This window comes from Rhinolophus sinicus, chromosome 12 (assembly GCF_057876585.1).
Source record: "Rhinolophus sinicus isolate RSI-liver-muscle chromosome 12, RSI-T2T, whole genome shotgun sequence".
Lineage (NCBI taxonomy): Eukaryota > Metazoa > Chordata > Mammalia > Chiroptera > Rhinolophidae > Rhinolophus > Rhinolophus sinicus.
Genome location: NC_142512.1, coordinates 6,055,739 through 6,082,244, shown reverse-complemented (window position 1 = coordinate 6,082,244; position 26,506 = coordinate 6,055,739). Strand labels below are relative to the sequence as shown.

At 45.7% G+C, this 26,506-nt stretch overlaps 1 protein-coding gene across 6 annotated transcripts; it reads left to right on the top strand.

Moving 5' to 3' along the window:
- SLC47A2 (solute carrier family 47 member 2) lies at positions 1–24,761 on the top strand. Of its 6 annotated transcripts, XM_088801892.1 has the most exons (17): positions 2–218; positions 1,171–1,272; positions 1,535–1,603; positions 2,638–2,786; positions 4,157–4,203; positions 6,906–6,946; positions 7,199–7,296; positions 7,725–7,822; positions 8,918–9,031; positions 9,830–9,897; positions 10,865–10,973; positions 11,861–11,936; positions 12,348–12,417; positions 21,582–21,714; positions 21,793–21,887; positions 23,037–23,130; positions 24,187–24,761. In XM_088801892.1, the coding sequence occupies exons 1-17, from the start codon at positions 96–98 to the stop codon at positions 24,405–24,407; spliced, it is 1,707 nt and encodes a 568-aa protein (XP_088658018.1). In that variant the 5' UTR covers positions 2–95; the 3' UTR covers positions 24,408–24,761. The 6 variants fall into 6 exon arrangements, with proteins under 6 accessions (XP_088658014.1, XP_088658015.1, XP_088658016.1 ...); XM_019757431.3 differs by lacking the exon at positions 6,906–6,946 and having other exon boundaries at positions 4,157–4,199; XM_088801888.1 differs by lacking the exons at positions 1,535–1,603; positions 6,906–6,946 and having other exon boundaries at positions 1–218; positions 4,157–4,199.
- The last annotated feature ends 1,745 nt before the right edge of the window (positions 24,762–26,506 follow it).

The following is a 26,506-nucleotide window of genomic DNA, read 5'->3' as shown; positions in this document are numbered from 1 at the left end:
CTCATTAGTCAGGCTGCAAGGTGACTTCAGGCTGGCGGGTCAAGGCTGGGAGTGCTCAGGCGTGTAAGGTAGTCAGCAAGTGCTCTGGGCTTGGAATGGACAGCCTCCAGGACACATTTTCCCTGAACCAAAGGGGCTGCTGCCCTGCCCTCCGCAGGCTGGTCCCCGTTGGCTTTAGGGCTGAGGCGTGGAAGCTCTTTGTCCTGTCAGGACCCCTGGTAAGGAGGTGGGGGGGGGGGCAGTGAGTCTGGGAGCTAAATGCTATTCAGGTGTGACACGGGGTTTGCCAGGGTCTGCTCACAACCTTCCCCAGGAACTGCCCGTGTTGACCATTGACCATGTCCAGGCTGCACCAGAGGCTGCCGACCAGAGCAGGTGACAGCAGGATGGCTGTCCCTGGACAGTGCCAGGGTGCAGTGGGGCCTGGCCCTGCTCAGCCGGGACGAGTGTGTCCTCCTTCAGAAACCAGGGGAATGCTGTGTTAAAAGATCCCACAATGACAAGTGAGATTCATTGATCCAGGAGCCTGCAGGTCTCCCCAAAGAGGCGTTTACAGGGGAAGAAGGGGCCCTCTGCCCATTTTATTTCTAGTGCGAAAATGGCTTTAGATAAATTTTTTCTGACCATAAAAACTAACAAATATGCACTCCCTGTAAAAGTTTCAGACAAAACGGAAAGTTATAAAGAAGAAAGAAATGCATCTCTAATCCCATCCCCTAGACATAGCGATTACTAAGATATTGGTGGACTTTATTCCACCTCTGTTTTGTTTGGATATGGCCTTACCAAGTGATTATAATAACAACATCAACAGCAATATCGAATGCTCTCCTGTGTTAAGCTCTGAGAGGTCTGTGCTAGATGCCTCTCGTGCACTTCTGCACTTTCAGGCAAGGAAACCGGAATGAGGGTCAGTGAAGCTGCTGACGGCACAATAGGAGTAGCACTCAGGTCTCCTGACTTCCAGCCCTGGCTGCTATGTCAGCCTTAGACACATGCTTGTTTCTCCGCATGTGGGCAATTGGCCCCATGACTGTGAATGTTTTTTTTGCAGGTCGCTGTTGTGCATGTAGGACTGGGCTGTCATGGGTGGGAGCTTCGGGGTTGATGGGGGCTGGCAGGCTGAGGCAGGGCTGAGTGACGCCCCTGACCCTGGCCGCCACCCTTCAGGTCCTGTTCCAGGCGCTATCCTTCATGATCTATGTCGTGAGCTCAGTGTTCTGTGGGCATCTGGGCAAAGTGGAGCTGGCATCGGTGACCCTATCGGTGGCCGTGAGTACAGCAGGGACTGTGCCGGGATGGTCTCTCTTGGGCTTCTCCCCCGGGCTTTCAAGGAGAAGACATAACATGACAGCTACATTCACAGCTGTGACCTGATGGGACACAGCACATGCGGGCCGGGCCCAGCCTAGAGGGGGGTCTGTGGCTCAGCTGCACATCACAGCTGTTGCTGGGTGGTGTTACCCCAGAGGCAGGGTCCCCTCCTAGGTCCCCACCTGACAAGCCTCATGTTTTCTCCTGTGTGTGACCCCAGTTTGTCAATGTCTGTGGAGTTTCTGTAGGAGTCGGCTTTTCCTCAGCATGTGACACCTTGATGTCCCAGGTAGGTGGGCCTCCTGGAGCTGGGCAGGGGCAGAGCTGATCCCTCAGCTGCTGCAGAAATGGTAGGGGGTGGAGGCCCCCCAAAGACGCCTCAGTGCCCCCTGGAGCTGGGAGCCTGTCAGGCAGACATTGGGGGAGGGGGCACATGCCCCCTCTTCCCTGATGTTTCCTAGGACCTTGTGCTGTCAGGGAATGAGACACTCCCTTTGAGTGTGGGCAGAAGCCAAGAGAGCCATGGAGAGAAATGGGTGGAGTTAGTTCCCTGCCCTGGAGTGTCAAGTGTTGAGGGTGCACAGATGGGAGCCCCCTGCCTTCACAGCCCAGTGGGGACTCAGGTGCCCCTGGAGTTTGGGATTCATGGTGGACCTAGGAACCTGGGCTCAGACCTGGCTGCCACTTACCAGCAGGGTGACTTGACAAATGCTCTCAGAGCTCCCTTGCCTCAGCTGTGATGTAGGGACATGATGCTTTCCTCATTAGACACTTTTGAAGAACTGGGGACAATGGGTAGACAGAGGCTTGTGCTGGGTACATTGCTGCTATTATAATTTTGTGAGCAGGTTGAGCCCCTGCAGAGTGAGCTGCCCCAGGCTATACCTAGGGCTGCCAAATGTCCCTTTCCTATCTAGTTGTTTAAAGTGCATTCAAACACCAGAGGCCATTTTTGGATTCAATTGGTCTTTCAGATTATTTTTGTGGTGTGGTTAGCTTTACAGTGCATTTTGTAACTATCTCCTAAATAGGAAGGACAAAGAAGCAGAAGGTAAGTAATAGCTACTTCCACATGTAAAAAAAAAAAAAAAAAAAGTGATGATCTACTCTTTATAATGTGAACCAAAGACATTACCTCACTTGATTTCCATTGGTGATTTTAATCACATTAGTATGATACCAAAGCATACCAAAGTTATTCTGAGGCACTGGCTGGTGCCCATTGCCATCCCACAGCACTAGCACCGCTAGCAGGTTGATGCACTGGATGAGCTCACCTAGCAGACAGGGATGGTGCTGAGCATAGTTGTTGCTGTTTTGCAGAGCTTTGGCAGCTGCAACAAGAAGCACATGGGGGTCATCCTGCAGAGGGGGACGCTCATACTGCTTCTCTGCTGCTTCCCCTGCTGGGCGCTCTTCCTCAACACTCAGCAGATCCTGCTGCTCTTCAGGCAGGACCCGGATGTTGCCAGGTAGCACTTGGCTCCTGCTGGGAAGCCTGGGAGGGAACCCCCAAAGAAGCCCCGCCCCAGGCCCCATGCTTCTCTGGATCACAAGAGCAGCTTCTCCAGGGATGGTTCTGGGTTAGCTATTGGAATTCTCTGGCACAATGTGCTGCTCCAGTTGTGACCAGCAGGGAGCAGACAAAATGGCCAGTTTTGATTTACATAGGAGGAAAGAAAAATAGGGATTTGCATGTTATTTGCATTTGTGTCCCTGCACTAGTTGGAGCTTCACAGATACTTTTTTTTTTTTTTATTGGGAAGGGGAACAGGATTTTATTGGGGAACAGTGTGTACTTCCAGGACTTTTTCCCAAGTCAAGTTGTTGTCCCTTCAATCTTAGTTGTGGAAAGTGCTGTTCAGCTTCAAGTTGTTGTCCTTTCAGTCTTAGTTGTGGAGGGCTCAGGCAGCTCAGCTCCATGTCCAGTTGCCGTTGCTAGTTGCAGGGGGCATAGCCCACCATCCCTTGCGGGAGTCGAACTGGCAACCTTGTGGTTGAGAGGATGCGCTCCAACCAACTGAGCCATCCGGGAGCTCAGCAGCAGCTCAGCTCAAGGTGCCATGTTCAATCTTAGTTGCAGGGGCCGGAGCCCACCATCCCTTGTGGGACTCGAGGAGTTGAACCGGCAACCTTGTGGTTGAGAATCGGCACCTTCGGAGTTAGGAGCATGGAGCTCTAACTGCCTGAGCCATCGGGCCGGCCTCCTTCACAGATACTTTTGAAGAAATGAAATGTGCACTACCCCACATTCCAAAAAGGAGGAAGAGGACTGAACTAATTTCTGATGAATTGCAGTTCATTATTTTTAGAAACATCCCCTCAGGGGAATACCGTGTTCATTTTATATTATGATTTTATATTATGTGCACTTCATTTTGTTATTTCTTTTTTTTTTTAAGTGTATTTTTCTGGGACCCATCAGATTCAAGTCAAGTAGTTGTTTCAATCTAGTTGTGGAGGGCGCAGCTCACAGCGGCCCATGTGGAGATCGAACCAGCAACCTTGTTGTTAAGAGCACTGCGCTCTAATCAACCGAGCTAACCGGCTGCCCCCATTTTGTTATTTCTTGATAAGATAGAACTTTTCTCCTCCTTGCAAACCACATGTTACTCCGAATTTAAGTTCCCTAGTCATGAGACTAGTGGTTGGGTCCTTGGGCTCCTCCTGGCATATTTCCGGCATGTGGTGGCAGCACCACCCTCGATTGCTAAAGTTTTACTTGTCTTGATGGAGATTTGCAGGGCCTGGGAAAGCCTCTCCTCAAACTCGGGGTGCCCAGGATGTCCCCAGTCGAGAAAGCATAGGTTGGTCAGCTCCAGAGCTTCTGGTTTTCTTGCAGGCTAACCCAGGAATACGTGCTGATTTTCATGCCAGCACTTCCGGTAAGTCCCACTGTCTGCTGAGCCCAGAGGAGGGTGGAGTTCCACTTTCCCAAATTCTGGCTTTTTGCCTTTCCATGTTTCTGCTGTGAAGTCCATCAGCTCGCAGTGGCTTCCCGCTGTGCCACGAGGATGGCTGACAGGCAGGAGAGGATGACCCTTCCAGTCAGTGCAGATTGAATTTCTAAAAATTAACAGAACATATTTTGTGAGTAGAAAACCACTTATTGAAGAAATTATAGAATCCGGGGGAAGAAAAATTTCAAATCACTTATAATCCTACCACCCAGAAAGAACATAGGTTAATATCTCTTTTCAGGATTATTTCTATTCATGGGTGTGTGATTTCAAACATACACCTACATACATATGGTTTGAAATGAGGCCAATGTATGTATATTGTATTATAATCTGCTTTTTCCTTTTCAAATGTGTCATTAATTTCTTGATATGATTAAATAGCAATTTCCATTTTCCCATTTCCGCAATACCCATTTCAAAGGCTATATAGTATCCCAGAGTGTCATAATTTATTAACCAAGTCCTATATGTTATGTGTTTAGGTTGTTTCCAATATTCACTATTATAAACAAGATTTGATTAACATTCTTACAGAAAAACTTTGTGAACATCTGTAATGATTTCCTTAAAATGGATTATTGTAATTGGAGTTACTCCTCAATGGTTTTTGATACCAATTTGTACTGATTCTAATCCCACTGGCAACACTCATCAGCACAGAGTAGTATTATCAATTTTTTTCCTGTTAGAAAGAAATTGTTTTAACATGCATTTTATTGCCAATGAAGTTGAATATTTTTTCATGTATTTACTGATCATTTGTTTTGCTTCTGTGAATTGTTTATACCCTTTGCTTATTTTAGTGAGTTAATCTTTTTCTAATTATAGTAACTCTTGTTACTATAGTATCTTGATACTATACTATACTAATAGTAGCTTTATCCTTTGTCATATATGTTGCAAACATGTTTTTCAGTTTGTCACTTTCTTTTTCTTATTTTGATATTTTTTACTTAAATAATTTTTAATGTATACATAACAGATCCATAAATCTTATCCTTTATGATATCTGTCTTTGCTGAGCTTAAAAACACTTAACCCACATCAAGATTGTATAAACGTTCGCCTATATTTTCTTTGAACCCTTTTATGGTTTCCATTTTTACATGTAAAATTTTAATCTAACAAACTTTTTCTAAGATGCATCATTGACTATTCCCTTCTTTCTTTTCTCCATGAATTTACTAAGTACTAAATAAGCAGTGTGTCCAGTCTGGTCAGTTTCTGAGATTTCTGGCCTGACCCAGCAGTCTGTATGTCTACTCTGGAATCCACTGCTACACTATTTGATTTGTTGAAGCTTAGTGACACGTGTTACTTATTCCCTGGCAGTTCTGTATCAGGGATGGCCTTGCCAGCTGGAGTCTATCCTCCTATCTCTGGCATGCAGCACCACTTTACCCTCCAGCTACCAGGGGGCGAAGTTCTTGAGAAGGGAGCTGGGAAGGGGATGAGTCGGCGAATTCAGGGTGCCTTAAAGCGTGCCGAAGTCTGGCAGGCCACACACTGAAAGGCCAGTACCATGACCTCTTTGGGGCCCTGCCAGCACCAGATTTCTTCTGTATCATGGAAAGTACCTGAAAAGGCTGGTGTTCTCCCGAGTGCCCATGCTTTAGCTCTTTAGACCAAGGTGATGCTATCTTGTCAAACAGGGCCGTTAGGGCTGGGTCAGGGGAAAACATCCTATAAAGTTATCACTGTGGTAACTCCTTATCAAATAAAGCAAGTCCCTCCCACAAAATGCACTTGCAAGATTTCATTACCAATGAAATAATAATAATGCTTATATAATGCTTACTTAACACTTGGAATGTTTAAATGCACCAAATACTGTTTTGTAAGCACTTTGTATACATATGTGTATATAAAGTATACACATATTATTATCCCCATTATAGATGAGGAAACAGGAAAGAGAGGTTATGTAGATTGCTCAAAATCACACACCACAAGAGGCAGAACCAATATTTGAACCCAGGCAGTGTAGTTCCAGTTTCATGCTCTTAGTAATCACTACACTGCACTACGTGGAGAGCTAATGGAAAGGATAGGGCAGGAAGGCACAGGCCCTGGGCCAGCCTTTGACAGAGGACAGAAGGAGCAGGGGCAGTGCCCCCAATACACACACACACACACACAGTGACATGCATGGCCCTGTCCTCCAGAGACAGGGAAGGCCCTGCCCCCCTCCGTGGGGCCTTAAACTTGATCAGCAGAGGCTGCTGGTGGCCAGCATTGCTCAGTTGCCACCACTCCCTCAGTCCAAGGCCACTCCTTCCAGATTCTTTAGAAGCCAGAACCAAGCCCTGGAGTAGTTGCAAACTGTGGATTTGGGCTCTGGTGTATCCTCTGTGCACAAGTCCCTGAGTGGCCTTCCTAGGCTGGTGGCAGCCAGAAGACTTGCCAGGCACTCTGCCTCTTTCACAAGCCTGCTGAAGCGTGCTCTCCCTCAGAGCCCACCTGTAGGGTTCCAGACATACTTTGGTGAAATTGATTGCCCCAAACTCATATATCTAAGAAACCTTGTTAATGTTTGGTGTTTTTGTTTGTTTGTTTGTTTTTATTTTTTGGTTTTTTTTTTATAGTTGTTTATTTGTATGTATATGTGTTTTATTTTATACAGGTGATTTTTTTTTTACAGCCTGCTGGCAAAATATTTGCAAAATCAGGTACAGGTCCCTGGCTAGAGGGGTGGTCCCTCCCCCAGCACACTGTCCTATTCCAGTGGGAAGAGGCACCTGGGCCTTTTTCCCGCTCTGCACCATCTGTGAACCTGCCGAGCCATGTCCTGCTCTCTGGTACAGGGCACAGTGAGGAGCTGCATGTCCCAGCCTCCTTCCAACCCCTAGATGTGCCCAGGCTTGTTCACACCCCTTTGGTCTTGCCCACCCCATAGCAAGGCCAGTTTTCATTTATTTCAGGAAATCATCTGGCCTCAAGTCCTCAGTGGCGTCGTGGGCAACTGTGTCAATGGCTTGGCCAACTACATCCTGGTTTCTGTGCTGAACCTGGGGGTCAGGTGAGGCTGGTGGGCTTTGGAGGTCTGATTAGGGAGCACTGCCCACCAAGTGCCCCACCCCTGACTGGGGCAGTCATCATCCCTGCCTCACCCATGAAAAAATTTGTGGAGGCTGCCTGTGTCGTCCAGAAGGGGCTTCATGGGGATTTTGTGGGAACTCCCCACCAACAAGACAAGGAATGGAGCCACTCCCCACCGCTGCCCTTGCCTGCCAGGAGAGGCTGAGAGTGAGGACCTGGCAGGATAGTGTAGTAATGGTGCCAGCGGCACAGGTGGCTCCTGGCTGAGGAGGCCAATTCTAGGTTGGGGATGCTGGGTGAGCCATGCCTATGCCTCCTCCGCCCTGTGCTGGCTTCAGCAGGGGAGACCCTCCTCCCCAGGGTCAGAGGTAGCCATCGGCCCCATTCCTGCTCTCTCTCTTTTCCCAGGGGCTCTGCTTACGCCAACACCATCTCCCAGTTCGTGCAGACCATCTTCCTCTTTTTCTACATTGTGCTGAAGAAGCTGCACCTGGAGACATGGGCAGGTGGGGAGGGCTGCCCTGCCTTTAGGGGCTGAGCGTGCGAGCAGCAGGCAGGCCCCAGCATGGGCATAGGGTGTTCCTTTGGAAGGCAGAGGGCCTAGTTGGAGCCCCATTGGAGGAGCTCCATCCTGGTCCTGCTTCCATTTCCCTTCAGGGCCCTCCTCCCCCTGCCCCATCCCTCAGCACCCTCACCCCCAAAGGCCCCAGGTTCCCCTATGCCATGTGTCACAGTGCAGAGCTCTGCTGGGGACTGGCCCAGGGAGCTTTCTGTGGGTTCCTTGATCTCAGGACAGTGATTACAGTAATAATAGTAACACAGGTAAATCCTAGGTTTCAGGAGTGAGCCAGCCGAGTGCTAGACATTCCTGACCTCAAACTGCACAGCGCCTTATTGTTCCCACTTTATTTACATGGAGGAAATTAAGACAGACAGAGATTAAGTAATTTTCCCAAAATGCCCAGGGTGATACATGGTGGAAGCTGGACTGAAACCTCCGCCTGTCAACTCCCAGGCTTTGGGTTCTGAGCTTTTCTGCCTCCTAAAACCTAACTCGGTAGCCTGGGGGCTCCATTTCCAGGTGGTTCAGAAACATCTCTGGGGGCCCAGCGCCTCATTTTGGGGGCAGGGGAGTGCTGTGTGGCTGTACACCCCTCCAAGTCTGCATAGCCATATCTGCCTTGCAAATCCTTTTGCATCATTGATCTCATGCCATCTTCCCAACAACCATTCTGGGGAGGAAGGACAAAGATAAGGATTCAAATTTTCACTTGAGGAAACAGAGCCCAGAAAGGGGAGGGTAGTTGCCCAAGATCCTGTAGTGTCACAGGCAGAGTGGGAACACCTGCCCGTGCCTGAGGCTCCTATCCTGAGCTGCTCCATGGTGCTGGCCAAGTGAGCTGGTGCCCTGTCCGTGCATCACCCTCCCACCCCCCCACCAGCACTGGACCAGCTGGCATGCCCTGTGCAAAATGTCAAGTGCCTGGACCTGCTCAGCTGAGCCCAGGAGTCGGCAGAGCCAAAGACCATCAGGGGCCCCTGGCAGTGGGCAGGCACGCACAGGTGGGCCACTGCTCAGCTCTCAGTGCTTCTGTTCCTAGGCTGGTCCAGCCAGTGCCTGCAGGATTGGGGCTCCTTCTTCCAGCTGGCCATCCCCAGCATGCTCATGATATGCATTGAGTGGTGGGCCTATGAGATCTGGAGCTTCCTCTCGGGTACGTGGAAGAGCAGGGTGGGGGAAACATGTCAGTTGCTCACCCAGTTCAGAAGCCCCCTCCCCAAATGGATAGTTCACCAGCCTGGCCCAGGCTAGGTCAGTTGCTCACTCATCTCCCCACCGGACTGTGAGCTCTCTGAAGGCAGGCCTAGGCCTTTTGTGTCTGGATCTCAGTACTGCCCAGCATAGGCCTGGCACTGCATGGTCACCCTGGTGGAGGTGATTGAGTCAGTGAAGAACTGAGAGGTTGAGTGGGTTGGTGCATGAGTGTGAGCAGGCATGGCAGGTGTGAGGCTCTCACCTGACATAGTGTGTGCTCATCGGAGCACTCAGTGCAGAGCCCAAACAGCCTGAGAATCAGAAGGTCAGTGCTGGAGTTGCCCTGAGGGACCTAGTCCAGTTTCTGCCCCCCTCCCATCTACAGATAGGAAAATCAAGGCCCAAGAATAAGAGAGACTATCCAGAGTCACACCATGGCAGAGCTAAGACCTGAACTTGGGTTTCCTGATCTTGGTCCAGTCTCTTTTACCTCCCTCACCATGCCTCATACTCCGAGGAGTTCAACTTGAAAGACAGACCATACTGGGTAACAGCCTGCAGGAAATTCCAAATTCTAAAATAACAATTGAGCAGGATTTTCCTGGAAAGCTGAAGGCCAAGTAAGAACATTTTTTTGCTGTGAATCTGCCCTTTGAAATTATTTACTCCTTGGCCTCCAAAGCAGAGAGGCATTCTGTTAGCCCAGGGTCCCCTAGCTGACCCCAGGGCAGGGCGCTCACTGTGTGCTCTCCCATAGGCCTGATCAGCATGCTGGACCTCTCTGCCCAAGCCATCATCTACGAGGTGGCCACCGTCACCTACTTGGTGAGGCTTCTCTGGGGTGCCTTTATCACACCCTCCATCCCTGCCCTGCTCCCCTGTTGGCCTGGGGGTGTTGTAGGAGAGGGGAATGCTATCACCTCAAAAGCCATCTCTGTCTCCTGAGGGCCACTCCCAGACTTCCCATGCCCAGCAGGTTCAGGCCCTGCCAGACTCACACACAGGTAGCCCACAGACACTCCACTGGGAGTAATATTGAACTCACATGATGTTAGAATTTTTTCTGAATTGACACCATAAAAATTGGGAGATTTCACATCATAATCTGGATTTTTGCATTTTTTTGAAAAATGGGACATTCCATTTAGCAGTGGGCCCATGTTCCTGCACACCCCAGTAGGAGAAAGCTGGGTGAAAGCATACCCTGGTGGAGGGGCATATTGCTCTCCTCCAACATGGTCCCCAGTGCCCTCCTCTCCTCTGAGACATGGGTTGTCCCCTGTCACTCATGTGCCAGGCTCCTGGGGGCATGCAGTCTGTGATCCCAGGTTTAAGCAAAAGATTCACAAAAACCTACACTTATAGAACTAATTTATAAGGTGATTCGTAGTTTTACAAATGGTTTCCACTGAATATCTTTTTCTTACAGGGAGCTTTGCTGGTATTCTTAGGCCACATTCACCTCTATAAAATTGATTTACTCATGAGTTTTTGGGAACACAGTGATTTTGGTTGCAAGGCCAGTCTGCCAGTTATGTTGGATGGAGTGGTGGGGGCAGGACTGGTGGCTCCATCTCCCAACCTCAGATGTCACTGCCTATTGTCAGCAACCGTGAAATGCCCTCTCTCCTCCTGCTCCCTCCCTGGGATCCATCCTATTTTTTTGCTCTCCCCCATCCTGGCCCAGGTTGGAGGGTTGGAGTGCTGCTCCTCTGCTTCTTCCTGGCTCAGCAGCCACCCCATCCCAGGGGCAGGAGGGTGTCTCCAATGACCATCTTATCACTGATCCCAGATTCCCATGGGGCTCAGTATCGCGGTCTGTGTCCGAGTGGGGACAGCCCTGGGAGCTTCAGATACTGTTCAAGCTAAGCGATCGGCCATGTCCGGCGTGCTCTGCACAGGTGGGTGGAGTCCTCTCCTGTGGGAGTGGGAACTTGGAAAGCAGGAAGTCAAGGGCCTGGGCCAGGGAAAGTCCTGGCACTTTGGAGGGAGGGTTGGCCTTGGGAGTGGACAGATTTACCTCCCAAACCTGTTATACCTGCCATCTGGCCCAGAGCAGCCCCTGCTGATGAGTTAATGGGGGCCCCCTACTTTCCTCCTCCCCCCAGCAGCAAACATCTCTCTTGCCTGCCATGCCCCTTCTCCACTCCTTCCCTGCTGCTGGGGTTCCTGGGCCCTTCCAGGAACAGCTCAGCGGTTTCCATTACTCACCTTTGTGTGACCCTGTGAAGGCCTTTCCTCCCCAGGTTTCTCCCTCCAGCCGTCCAGGTCCTCTGTAAGCTCGCCCTCCCAGCATCCCCAGGAGCTTGGGACCTGCCCATCCCACTCCTCAGAAAGAACACTCTTGTGTCCTCTGTCATGGTTCTACTTTCTGAGGCGAACAGATTCAGATCAGTGCCTCTGTGGAAAGCAATGGTTCATAGGCTTCAGACTGCATTGGAATCCTCTGGAGGCCGTGTCAAAACACAGATTGCTGGGCCTCACCAGGCAGAGTTTCTGATTCAGTAGGTCGGAGATGGGCATCTAAGAATCTGCATTTCTAACAAGTTGCCAGGTGATGTCAATGCTGCTGGCCCAGGAACCCCACTTTGAGAAACTTAGGAGGAAGGACGTTTTATATGTTGTCATTCCTACTGGACTGCAAAAGGGTGTCTTAATCCAAATGAATGGCTCTAATGCAGGGGACTTTAGCCTCCTGGGTGAAGGGGCTGCACTGACTTGTGCTGGCCTAAGCTGGGCTCCTCTATGGATTGGGTCCAGCCAAATGCTCTTCCTTTTTCTCTTCCAGTTGGCATCTCAATGGTTATGAGCACCCTGTTGAGCATCCTGAAAAATAAATTGGGGCATATTTTTACCAATGATGAGTAGGTAACCAGTTTTCCTTCCTGACTTCTGGGAAATGTTCAGAGTGGCTTGTAGTTGGTCCTCAGAGATGTGGCTCAGTGCTGGGTCCAAAGGGAGCAGGACTAGCCCCGGCTTTGCCCTCACTGAGAGGCCAACATCTATGCTTGCTCCCCAGGTTGTGGCCTCCTTGCTTTTTCAGAGACAAGATGCTAATCAAAGGGCAGTTCAAAATTGGGAGCTCTTCTGGAATTTAAGAAGACCTATAGCCACGTAGAAACTCAGGGCAGGGGTGTCAGGTTCATGTGGCTCATGTATGTTAGGTTCCCAACATTTTGGGGAGGTGCTGTAATAGAAGGCATATAACTGGGTCTCTAAGAATATAGTCATGTCTTGGTGCTCCAAACAAATGTTCTTTCCTGTTTCTTCTGCAGAGACGTCATTGCCCTGGTGAACAAGGTCTTGCCGATTTACGTTGTCTTTCATCTGTTTGAGGCCATGTGTGTGAGTACCACTGATAGGCCTGTGCTACCTGAGGCCTCATAGGGCTGTGAGGATGAACTCATCAGTACATGGAAAGGGCTAACTGTACAGTAAATGTCCAAAGTATTTGCTCATATCAGTTCTATTATTATTATTCAAAACAATGACTCCCCTTGCCTTCTGTAATTCCAATGTGCCAAAAGATGAATGCAGATTAGCCAAAAGCTGAAAAATCACACCAAGTGTGAACTCACAAATCCTTTTCCTTCCTTGTTGCTTATGAGCTAGGGCCACAGGCATGGGCCCATGCCCCTGACTGGCCAGGAACTCAACAGTAACTACACCGTGTCGCCAGTGCAAAGGGACATTCTGAAAGGGAGTGAATCAACCCCACTCCCTGAATTTTCTGCTCCTTTAACCACTAAAGGACAGGTCCCCTTCAGTGCAGGTTTGAATTGCCATATTTTGCCGTTGTATAGTGCATACTTTTTTGCCCAAATTTGTGAGGGAAAAATAAGGGTGTGCATTATACGTGGGTAGTGCTAATTCTGTGTCTATATAAATGTTTTTAATTATTTTATTTATGCTTATGAGTTAAAAGTGTAATAATAAATAGATAGATAGATAGATAGATAGATGCTAAAATTGCTTTATAATAAAAAAATAAGTACCTAAATATAAACAGATAAAAATTTGAACTAAAAAATTGAAACGAAAGGTTTTTCTCCCCTGAAAGTTTGGGCCAAAAACATGGATGTGCATTATACACTGCAAAATACATTACGTAAATTTTAAAAAGTATGACATAAAAAAATAAAACACTAAAGTCTTGTTTTATAGACTTGAAAGAATTTGAAATCTTGTTTTCTCCTTTACATCTGGAGGGAGTTAAGTGAGTTCTTCAGGAATGCATCCCTTGCATAAAATCCAACAGCTCTGCCTAGGAGTATGTGTGCATGATTGGCCACACACAACACCTCCACTCTAGGCTGTTCCTTGCCTGGGGAAAAACCCCTGCACAATAATTATCAATGCATGGAAAAAAAAAAAAAGAAGAACCCATTGAGAGAAATTATACTTATGTAATTATATTTATGGAGGATTTTCCCAAAGAACTATCCAGTTCGCTACATATTCTAGGATTTACCTTTGAATCTAGTTGGACATTCAGAAAGCAACATACTTGGAGCATGTGCTCTTAGCCTCAGCACAACTGCCTCCTCTGGGTTGTGTTTTGTCATCATATACAAAGCTTTTATTATGGAACATTAAAATAGATTATCTTATGGAATCTATTACTGTTTTTGTCCCAGGATATTGTTAGGACACTATTCATATTTTTCTTCTGACTACTGACACTAGTTGGGAATAGCTGTTCTCAAAGAATTAAACATGCCTCCCCTCCAATGGGCAGGACTTCTCTGCTCACTTTGGCTACCAAAGAACTTGGAAGCAAATTGACAACTAGCAATTGTAAGGGACCTTATAGCTTGTGTATCTGCCTTCTGACATCTTTCCTCCTGGCTACATTTGTATTATTCTTAATATATGTTTTCCATGGACCTTGTTTTTTAATACTTTTATTAAGTTATAATTTACGTACCATAAAATTCATGCATTTTAAGTGCATAATCTAATCATTTCCAATAAATTTAGAGTTGTGCAACTGTCACTGCAATCTAGTTTTAGAATCTTTCCATCACCCCCCAAAATTTTCTGGAGCCTGTTTCGCAGTCAATCTCTGCTCCCATAGTCAGCCCCAGGTAATCCACTGATTTGCTTTCTGTCTGTGTGAACTTTGCCTTTTCTGAATATTTTGTATACATGGAATCATATGTAGTCTTTTGTGACTTAGGATGTTTTTGAGGTTCATCCATGTTGTACCATTTTTCAGGACTTCATTTCTTTTTATGGCCAAATAATATTCCATTGTGTGGATATAACACATTTTATTTATCCATTCATCAGTTGATGGACATTTGGGTTGTTTCTGATTTTGGCTATTATGACTAAGGCTGCTAGGAACATTCTTGCACCAGTCTTTGTGTGGATGTATGTTTTCATTTCCCTTGGTAGAGGCCTAGGTGTTGAATTGTTGGGCTGAATGATAAGTTTATATTTAACTTTCTAAGAAGCTGCCAAATTGTTTCCCAAAGTGGTTGTACCATTTTGCATTCCCACCACCAGTGCATGAGGATTCCAGTTTCTCTACTTCCTTGCCAATTCTTGGCATTGTTTGTCTTTAAAAAAAAGTTAGTCAACTTTTTAAAAAATTGAACAGAAAATAGAGTTCCTATTGTTAAAAAAAAAAAATTTAACTGAGTAAATTTGAAGATCTAATTGGCTTTATTAAGTGATTCATGAATCGAGCCGCATCCCATCTGACAACTAGAAGGGCGCTCTGAAGATTTGTACAAAATGGAAGGTTTTTATAGGAAACAGAGTGGGGCAAGGGAGCTAGGAACGAAAGAAAAGACAGTTATTTCTGGGCCCCGACATCTTTTCTTTGGGAGAAGAGACCTGGAAGTGTTCTTAATCACGCAGATTGCCTCTTCTTTCTATGGGGGATAGAGAGGGCCCATGTGACTGATTACCTTACTTGTGCTTGACCAGAAAATTCCAAATTGGTTGATTAAAAGTAGGCTTCTGGAAGAGATTGAAACTGAAATTAGGTCATATGTTAAATCTAGGTTTGGTATCATGGGCACGAGTGATGCCATTTTGGGCCTGTGATATTCTCTTTAAGTCCATAACCCTCTCCCTCCTCTTAATTTCCTTTACTATTTACATTTTGTATTAGTGTGGCATATTTGTTAAATTAATGAAATAATACGGACACATTATTATTAACCAAAATCCACAGTTCATATTAGCGTTCACTCTTGGTGTTGTATATTCTATGGGTTTTGACAAATGTATGACACGTATCCAACATTATATATATGAATAATTTCACGGTCATAAAAATCCTCTGTGTACCACCTGTTCATTCCTTCCCTTCTCCTTGTGTACCTCCTCCCCCAACCCCTGGCAATCACTGATCTTTTTATTGTCTCTATAGTTTTGCCTCTTCCAGATGTCATATAGTTGAAATTATACAGTATGTAGCATTTTCAGATTGGCTTCTTTCACTTAGTAATAATCATTTAAAGCTCCTCCTTGCCTTTTCAGAGCTTGACGGCTCATTTCTTTTTAGCATTAATACTTCATTGTCTAGATGTACCACAGTTTATCCACTCATCTACTGAAGGACATCTCAGTTGCTTCCAGGCTTTGGCAATTATAAAGCTATAAACATTCTTGTGCAGGTTTTTGTGTAGACATAGTTTTCAACTCTTTCTGTAAATACCTGGGAGGATGATTGCTGTGTAGTATGCTACTATTATGTTTAGCTGTGTAAGAAATTGCCCAGCCGTCTTTCAAAGTGTCTGTACCATTTTGCATTCCCATCAGCAGTGAGAGTTCTTATTGTTCCACATCCTCATCAGAGTTTGAGACTTTAGCTCTTCTAATAGGTGTGTAGAGGTATCTCACTGATTAATTCGCAAATCCCTGAGGACAAATGATGTAAAGCATCTTTTCGTATACTTATTTGTCATCAATATATCTTCTCTGATGAGGTGTCTATTCAGATCTTTTGTCCATTTTAAAATTGGGTTGTTTTTTAAATTATTGTTTTAAGAGTTTTTGTGTATTTTGGATACCAGTCCTTTATCAGATATGTGTTTCTCAAATATTTTTCACAGTCTATGGCCTGTCTTTTCATTTTCCTAACCATGTCTTTCACAGAGCAAATGTTTTTAATTTTAATGAAGTCCAACTTACCAAGTTTTTGTTGTTTTCTTTCATGGATCATGCTTTTGGTATCACATCTAAAAAGTCATCACCAAATCTAAAGTGACCAAAATTTTTCTCCTATATTATCTACTGGGAGTGTTACAGTTTTTCATTTTACATTTAGGTGTATGACCCATTTTACTTTTTGTGAAAGGTGTAAGATCTATGTCTATACAGACGGTCCCTAAGTTACGATGGTTCAACTTAATGATTTTTTAATTTTACAATGGTGTGAAAGCCATCTGCACAATAAATTGCATGAGCTATCCAACACTTTATTATAAAATAGGCTTTGTGTTAGGTGATTTTGCCCAGTTCTAGGTTAATGTAAGTGTTCTGAGGATGTTTAAGGGAGGCTAGGCTAAGCTATAACGTTTGGTAGGTTAGGTGTATTAAGTGCATTTTTGACTTTTGATATTTTTAATGTGTGATGAGTTTATTGAGACATAACCCCATCATAAGTCAAGGGGCATCTGTATTTATTCCTTTTTGTTTTTCAATTGGGGAATATTGGGAAACAGTGTGTTTTCCCAGGATGTCAAGTCGTTTTTCAGTCTAGTTGTGGAGGGTGCAGCTCAGCTCCAAGTCAAGACGTTGTTTTCAATCTAGTTGTGGAAGGCGCAGCTCACTGGCCCATATGGGACTTGAATCAGTAACCTTGGTGTTACAAGCACCTCACTTCAACCTCTGAGCCAACCTACCGTGCATCAGGGGCTCAACTCCAAGCTCCAGCCATTGTTTCCAATCTAGTTTTGGAGAGTGAAGTTCACTGGCCCACGTGGGAATTGAACCGGCAACCTTGTTGTTAAGAGATCACGCTCTAACCAACTGAGCCATCCAGCCGCCCCTGTATTTAATCTTTATGCATGCAGATGTCTAGTTGTCCCAGCACAATTTCTAGAAAAAAACTTCTTTCTTTATTGAATTTCCTTTGCTCCTTTGTCAAAGATCAGTTGACTATTTGTGTGGGTCTATTTGTGAGCTCTCTATTCTGTTCCATTGATCTATTTTTCTATTCTTTCACCAATATAACATTGTCTTGATTACTGTAGCTTTATAATTAAGTCTTGAAGTTGGATAGTGTCAGTCTTCTGATATTATTCTCCTTTAATATTGTGTTGGCTATTTTGGGTCTTTTGCCTTTCCACACTAACTTTAGAATCAGTTTGTCAATATCCACAAAATAACTTTCTGGGATTGTTTCTCATTTTTATTATAGCCATTCTAGTGGGTCTGTGCTGATATCTCATTGTGGTTTAGAGCGCATTTCTCTATGACTAATGACTAATGTTGAGCCCCTTTTTGTGTGTTTATTATTAATTTGTACATCTTCTTCAGTGAAATGTCTATTCAAGACTTTAGGCCATTTGAAAAATTGGGTTGTTTGTTGTATTAGCTTGCTAAGACTGCTGTAACAAAGTACCAAAAACTGAATGACATAAAAATAATGTAATTTGTTGTCTCACAGTTCTGGAGATCAGAAGTCCCAAGTCAAGGCATCAGATGGATGGTGCTTCCTCTGAAGGCACTAGGGAAGGATCTGTTCCAGGCCTGTCTCCTGGCTTTTGGTATCCTCAGGAGTTCTTTGACTTGTATATGGCTATCTTCTCCCTGCGTGTCTTTACATTGTCTTCCTTCTGTATATGTTTGTTTCTGTGTTCAAATTTCCCCTTTTTATAAGGACACCAGTTATTCTGGGTTAGGGCCCACCCTGATGATTTCATTTCAACTTGATCAATCTGCAAAGACCCTATTTTCAATTAAGGTCACATTCACAGGTACTGGGAACTGGGACTTTAACATCTTTTTGGGGACACAGTGTAACCCTTACCTTCTTATTACTGAGTTGCAAGAATTCTTTATATGTTCAACATACAAGTCCTTTATCAGATACATAATTTGCAAGCCCAGCCTGTGACTTGCAATGAAAACATTTTCTTACTGATATCTTCTGAGCTGCAAAAGTTTGCACTTGTAATGTAGTCCAGCTTCTCAATTTCTTTTCTTTTATGGCTCACACTTCCCCCCCCCCCTTTTTTTTTTTAAAAGATTTTATTGGGGAAGGGGAACAGGACTTTATTGGGGAACAGTGTGTACTTCCAGGACTTTTTTCCAAGTCAAGTTGTTGTCCTTTCAATCTTAGTTGTGGAGGGCGCAGCTCAGCTCCAGGACCAGTTGCCTTTGCTAGTTTCAGGGGGCGCAGCCCACCATCCCTTGCGGAAGTCCAACTGGCAACCTTGTGGTTGAGAGCCCGCACTCCAACCAACTGAGCCATCAGGGAGCTCAGTGGCAGCTCAGCTCAAGGTGCTGTGTTCAATCTTAGTTGCAGGGGGCGCTGCCCACCATGCCTTGTGGGACTCCAGGAGTTGAACCACAACCTTGTGGTTAAGAGCCCATTGGTCCATGTGGGAATCGAACTGTCAGCCTTCGGAGTTAGGAGCACGGAGCTCCAACCACCTAAGCCACCGGGCCGGCCCTTTTTTCCTTTTTAATTAATTCAGTTTATTTCCTTGTTACAGGTCTATTCACCTTCTATTTCTTATTGAGTTAATTTTACTAGTTTGTATCTTTCTAGGAGTTTATTCATTTCAACTGTCTAAAATTCTTTATCATGAAGTTGCTCATAATATTCCCTTATAATTCTTTTCTTTATGGTCAGTAGTAATATCCCTTATTTTATTCTTGATTTTGGTAATTTGTGTCTTCACTTTCCTATTTTCTTGGTCTTATTTTACCACTGTCAAATCTTTGGTGAGTGTTTGTTAGATTTATGGATCTTATCAAAGAACTAGAATTTTTGGTTTCAATGATTTTCTCTGTTGTTTTTCTCTTGTCCATTTCAATGATTTCTACTCTAATTATCATTATTCTCATCCTTCAGCTTTATTTATTAATAGGTATAGTTTCTCTTCTTTACTAGTTTCTTAGAATAGAATATTAGGCTATTGATTTGAAACTTTCTTCTTTTCTGATCTAGGCATTTAAAACTATACATTTCCTTCTAAGTACTTACAGCTTTAGCTGCATCTAATACATTTTATATGTTGTTTTTCTTTTCATTCAGATTCAAAATATTTAAAAATTTTTCTTGTGAACTATTCTTTGACCAATGGATTTAGAAGTGTGTTGTTTAATTTCCAAATATTTAGGGTGTTCCCAGATTTCCTTCTGCTAGACATCTCTAATTTAATTCTGTTGTTGTCAGAGAACATAATTTGTATAAATTCAATCTTTTTAAATGCATTGAGACCTGTTTTGTGGCCTAGCATAAGTCCATCCTGAAGAATGTTGTGTGTGATCTTTCCTAAGCACTGTTGTTTTGTTTAGTAACTTGCCTGGACTATTTCTGTGAATCCGGACTCCTCCACAACCTACAGCTGCTATCTCTGCTTAGTCTTGTTTTCCGTTTGTCTGTTTTCTTGTTTATTTTTAAGCTTAGCTTCTTAGGGGGTTACTCCTATGTCTGCATAGCTCTGTGTTCAGCCAAATATTGGTATATTGGTTAGAGATTGTGTTCAGATACCTCTGACCTTTGGTAAGGCTTCCATTTTCTGCTGAAGGATCTGAGTATGGGCTGGGGGCACATTCAAAGTTCAGGTCGGCCCAGTTTTTACTTCCTTTTGGGTCCTCTTGTGTCTCTTCTGTCCATGCACATGTTCTACTGTCCAGGATGTGTGGGGTGACTTGGGCCTGCTCCAGTCTCTGCTATACATATGCACAGCCTTCCATCACTTGGGATATATGGAGAACTTACCAAGCCCTCCCAACCTCCCCTGGCTGTGTCACCTCATGGTGCTCTCTGTTGAGTCCCTATCTAGTCCACCAGTCCACTGCTTCTTTCAAACAGGCCGACAACTTCAGGTTAGTTGGGTTATTGGCCCTTCCTATGTGCCTGCTGCTGAAATTATCACTGTGACTCACCGTGCTCTAAAGGGCCTCTCAATCTTATCACTACTGACATTTGGGACAGGACAATTCTTTGTTGTAGGAGGGCTGTCCTGTGCATTGTAGGGTCTTCAGCAGCATTCCTGGCCTCTACCCACTAGATGCCAGTAGCATCCCCCAGTTTTGACCACCAAAACCATCTCCAAACGTTGCTAAATGCCCACTGAGGACAAAGCTGCCCCCGGGTTGAGAAATACTGGTCCAGAGTGAAATACTTGTCCACATCACTCATAATTTGGAAGAAGTCTCTTTTTAACCAAAAAAGATCATTGTCTATCTCATGATATATGAGAAATGTGTGCACCATATTTCAAAGTTCAAGAGACTCACATCTCCTATCTCTAGTGCATCACCTCTTTGCTCAAATGAATAAAAACAAACCACAAAATACTCCACATCCTTCACCTTAACAAAATAAAAATAACTAAAAATCTGTTTATCAACAGTGTGGACCAAGGATGAGCTGTGCCTGTGGTTCTTTAGTTCATTACATCTGGGATCAAGTTGGGAGGATGAGACTAGTAACATAAAGCAAAGCATTAGTACTTTCTCCAGACGGGGCAAGGACTGCCTGTCTCACATGGAACAAGACAACACCTTTGCTTGCCAAGTGTGGTAGGCAGAATAATGGCCCCCAAACATATCACATCCTAATCCCAGACCTGTGAATGATATGTGGCAAAAAGGGGATTTTGCAGAGGTGATTAAGGATCTTGAGTTGGGGAGACGATCCTGGGTTATCCAGATGGCCCAATATAATCACAAGGGTCCTTATGAGTGAGAGAGGAAGGCAGAGAGTCAGAGAAGATGTGATGACAGAAACAGAGGTTGGAGTGGTGCCATCATCGTCTGGGGGTTGGGAGCCAAGGAATGCAGGCAGCTTCCAGAAGCTGGAAAAGGAAAGGGGACAGATTCTCCTCTGGGGCCTCCAAACGGAACCAGCACTAACATTAGTGCAATGAGACCCATTTTGGACTTCTAATCTCCAGAACTATAAAATAATAAATGTGTCTTGTTTTAAGCCCCTAAATTTGCGGTAATAGGAGCAATAGGAAACCAACACATCACATCTCCATACGAAGTTAGTCCAATCTCCCAGACCCGCTGGTGGTTAGTCACAATTTTACCCGTACTTTCTAGTGAGGCAATAATGGGGTAGAGGTGATAGCTGGGGCTCTGGAGTCATGTTCGAAATGCAGCTCCCTTTGTGCAACACTGGGCAAGTGACTTCACCTCTTCAGCTCAGTCTCTTCACGGAAGAAAGGGGGATAAGAGCACCATCCTCTTGTTGTGAGAGTTCAGTGAGGCTGTGCGATGTAAATGCTTAGAAAAGGGCATGTTGCGTGAGGCCCACCATCAGTCTCTTCATAACTAAGCTCCCACCCCTTCTGCCTCCCTCCCAGTGTGTCTATGGTGGAGTCCTGAGAGGAACCGGCCGGCAAGCCTTTGGAGCCATTGTGAATGCAATCATGTATTATGTCATCGGCTTGCCACTGGGCATTGTTCTGACCTTCGTGGTCAGAATGAGAATCATGGGTATGTGGTGTGAGGAAGAGTCGAAAGAGGCCTGAGTGGTCCTTGGACACTTGCTCCATTGTCACTTGTCTCCTGCAGGCCTCTGGCTGAGCATGCTAGTCTGTGCCATGCTGGCAGCTGCTGCCTTTATTGCTTACACCTCCCAGATAAACTGGAAGCTGGCTGCAGAGGAGGTGAGTGAATCAGCCACCCCTGCCCTGGGACACTGTCACTTGCCCAACTAGGTGGAGTGACTGCTCACCAGAAATGCCCAGAGCACATCAGGCCTCAGCAGCAATGACCTGTGGGGTCACAGAGAGGCCACCTCAGCCTCAACATCAGCTCCTGTCATTGTAATTAGACCCCAGATAGTACCAGTAAAAGCAGCACACTCTCTAATTACAAAGATGAACACACACCAAAAACCTTCCTGAGCCAGCCCCAGCTGCTGAAAACCAAAGAAAACAAAGAGCTCAGTCAAACTAGTCTGAACCCACATAAGCTCCCAAGTGTGTGTCGTGACTTTGGAAGAGATAATAAATTACTCTGTTCACCATGCTCTTGGAAAACTCTTTAAGCAGGGCAGGCCAGCATCTGCTTCTCAGACACAGAGGCACAGCTCAACCTGAAGGTAGAGAACAGAAGGGGGTGTTGTTCTCTTAATGACCCGGATTCCTCGCAGGGTATGGTTTTGCCCTCACATGGAGAGCAAGACATCTTGGCACCTAAGACAATGGATAAATACAGATTTAAAACAATACCACTTTAAAGCTCCTTCCTCCCTGCCCCCTCCTGCCTCCCCCTCCACCCGCTCCACCCAGAGTATGAGTATATGAATGTGTACTGCTTTAGCTTGCAATATTTTAAAGGCAGGCCATGGATGAGGCCTGTTGCATCACAACCTCTTGTCAGGGAGCTTCCCAGGTGTAATCTGAACTGCACCCCCTCCCCACCCCTCAGTAGTTAGAGGGCAGGGAGAGACCAAAAGAAGAGCAAGGGAACTTACTTATGAGGTGGCTGCAAGACGGGTAGATCTCCACACCCGCCCGCCAGAATCTTAAAAGTTTATTTAGAGGCCTTAACTGGGGTCAGTCACATACACGGTCTAGAGGATCTCATCACCACATTTCTCTCTCAAGGCCATGTCCTTGGGCAGCTTCTAGAGCAGGGAAGCCAAGCGGAACACACATTTCAAGCACAGGGGAAGGAATAGGCGCCTCCCATTTCGGGTCCAGCTCCTGGGTCAAACCAGCAGTCACACATCTTTTTGGTGACCTTCCCCACCAAGGCCAGTGGTGAACGGGAGGGCTGGCAGGCTGACACAAGTGAACTCTGTTCTTTAGGCTCAGAAACAGGCGGGGCTGCCGCAGCAGAGCACTGAGAGCCCAGCAAGCATGGCCCCCAGACCCAGCCCTGAGAAAGCAGTTGTATCTTCAGGTAACGCTGTCAAGGTGCTTCTGCTGCATCCACACAAATGCCAGGGCACATCGCTCCTGGCTGCCCTGTGCACCTCTGGCGATCTGGAACCATGCAAGCCCAAAGTGCCTTTCTTCCTCTCAGCATGAAAACGTCCTTAGCGCAAGGAAGACATGAATATACTTCATGTCCTTGGCCCTGTGAGGCAGCAAGCTGTAGCCCCATTCTAAGATGAGGAAGCAAGGCTGAGAGCTAGGTCTCTTCTCCACTGTCCTAGGACTGGAAAAGGCAAGAGATAAGATCCAAGCATGGACCCATCAGACTGTAGAGTGCGTTCTCACCACCTAACTCCAGACTAGGGCAGAAAGCCACATCCTGCCCACAGCTATTGGTCCAGGAAGGTCTGGCTGGCTTGACTAACTGGCATGGCCGGGTGGTAGTGGTCGGGGGGAGGTGGAAAATGAACCCCCTCTACCTACCTCTCTGCACCCCATCAGACAGACAGGCACCTCTGGCTTACATCCAATATCTATGTGATGAAGTGATAGCCCCACTTCAAGGCACAGGTGCCCTCCTGCCCCACGGCCAGTGTTGAGTGCTAGGCATGCCATATATGGCCCAAACCGCTTAGTTATCTCAGTGACTCCTTCTCGTACTGGGAGGCTATGATCAGTGCAATAGTGAGCCAGCTAACTGAAACTCTGGGAGCTTAATTTGTCACGCAGCTAAGGCATGATCAACTAACCATTAATATGCTCCCTGAAACCATATGTGAAAGTTACATTCGATGTGTCATGACAAAGACAGAAACATGCCTCATCTGATTTTAGTAGTAAACTTTATCTGTAAAGTTCAGTTTGAAATGCTTTCCCATATAATTTCCTCCGATCCTGCTGCAAAAGAGGTAATGCATGCATTTTACTATTGCACAGGCATTTTCCATTGTAAGGCACAGTGGTCAATTCTCTAGTCCTACAGCAGAACAAATGCAGCCAGGCCGTTAACCTAGGTTTCCTGACTCCAAGGCTCTTCCCCCACCCCCAGTACTGCTGAATTTGCTCCCTTTTGCCTCTGCAGTGGCTACGGGCCTCTCCCCTGGCATTACCCTGACACTGTATTCAAGGTCCGAGTGCCAGATGGACATCTTCAGGACTTCAGAAGCAGCCCACACCCCTCCAGCTCCTTCCAGCAGACTGTCAGGGAAACAGCTGGCCATCCGTCGTGGGGCTGCTCTGGGGGTGGCATCAGCCACACTGACAGCGGGGTTCATCATCAGGGTCCTGACCACCAGGCACTAGCAAAGCAACTTGGAGAAAGGAAGCCGAGAGTGGCCGCCCCCACCATACACCCACACCCACGGGGCCACTCTACAAAAGCATCCATGGAATCCGGTGCAGGTGGATACTTTGGAGCACTCCTCAAAAAACGACCTTCAGCCGGTACCTCGTGTGACAGCGGGATCTTAATTGTGCAGACTGACAATTCTGTCATGGTCAGACTGCTTTTTCTTCTCTGACCCGGATTGCTCTTTAGAAGATATCGGCTGACTGGAAGAGTGAGGATGCTGGGGTCGCCACTATTGTTCAATAATGTAAACGGCTTCAAATTGGACATTTCAAATAAAAAATAAATCACCATTACATTAAAAATTACACATTTCCTAGCCAGTCTTCTGCCCAGGTCTGTTCCCAAAGCCTTTGTGAAGCTCTGAAAAAGGGGCCAGTGGGTCTCAACCCCCATTTGCTCCCTACCCCCACACCCCTGCTGTGAGACTCTACACACTAGGGCAGGGAGGCTGTCCACACACCCTTCACCTTTCCTCCAACTCGTTTATTCCATTGGCATTTTCACTTATCACAGACCTTGAGAAACACTTGATCTTACAGCAGTGTTAATAAAAACATGGGCAGCAAAACCCAGATCATTTTGCCACATAGCCTCAGGATGGATTCAATGTTGATCTAAATTCTAGTATGCTTTGAGGACTGGGACTGGTGAACATTTTCCGGCTCCTTGCTGTATCACATCTCACACGGCCATCAAAGGTGGAGGTCAGCCTGGCCTCCACTGCCAGTCCCTTTAGTATCAATAGTTATAAATACAATCACAAACAAAACGGATTTATTGACTAGACAATAGAAAAATGGATGCATTCACCTGACACTAAAATATTGAATGTCAACAATAATTGGAAAAAAAAGAAAAATGAACGCATAGTGTAATTGTTTTGAAGTATCAATCAACATGCTATAAATTCAGTTTCACGGTGTTTTGTGTCCAAAGAGAAATCCCAGGCCTACTCACAGGAAGGCAAAGCCTATATCCTACCTAGTCTGTGACACAAATACCTTAGTGAGTTTCTAGCACCCAAACAAAACTAGATACAGTGATAAAGACTAACTGGAACTTGAAGCAAACGTACCAATCAGGAGGGTCTATGGGAGGAGCTGGGGCTTATGGAAGTTCTCACACTCTATGTGATTGCGAGAACCCTACAGGAAGAACTCTATAATAAAGCTCTATGGGTCTAACTTCCATTTTCCCCTCTATAAATACCCCTCCATTTTGGCACACAGGCCAAAGTGTGCACGGGGCTTGCCATGTCTGCATGCACTGGGTCGCAACCCTTTCTTTTTCCCAAATAAATCCGTTTAGCGATGAAATACCTCGTTGATAGTATTTTTCAGTCAACAAAAGTATAGCAAAGCAATGTCATTATTTCTCCAAGTTTGATCTAAAGTTAACAAGTACTGAGGAAAAAAAGTTCTATCATCAAGTGAGTTTTGGAAACACACTAGCACTTCAAAGGTTCTATAGAACTTGGATCCTTTAATATGCTGGTATGCTTTACAAATCTGTAGCAGACAGGATTGGTGGTAGGACTGTTTTTGTGTAAAATCTTGTCCTATGGATGCACTTACAGAAACACTTGTTTTAGATCAGGAAATGGGGATGAGGGTAAGATTCTGACACCAGTTCTGATGTGTGGGGTTTTTCCCCACACCAATAAGCAATTCTCTGACACCAGCTGAAGTGTCCCACAAGTCAACTCAATTCTGACACAATCTACCCAGAGATAACATCAGATACCAAAGGATAAGGACTCAGTCACAAGACTACCACCCCATCCCACTCCTACCCCCCACGTATGACTTCAGGCACCAATCACAAGTCCAGGTTGTCACCTGTGCTTCTGACCAACCAGCTATAGTGTGGAGGTTCCAATGACCTCTTCCTTGGGTTAATTTACTACAGTGGCTAACAGAACTCAGAGAAGTATTTTACTTACTAGATTACCAGTTTATTATAAAAGTACGTAAGTCAGGAAGAGATGCAGAGAGGAAGGTGTGGGGAAAGGGCCATGGAGCGTCCACGCTTCCTGAATCTCCACGTGTTT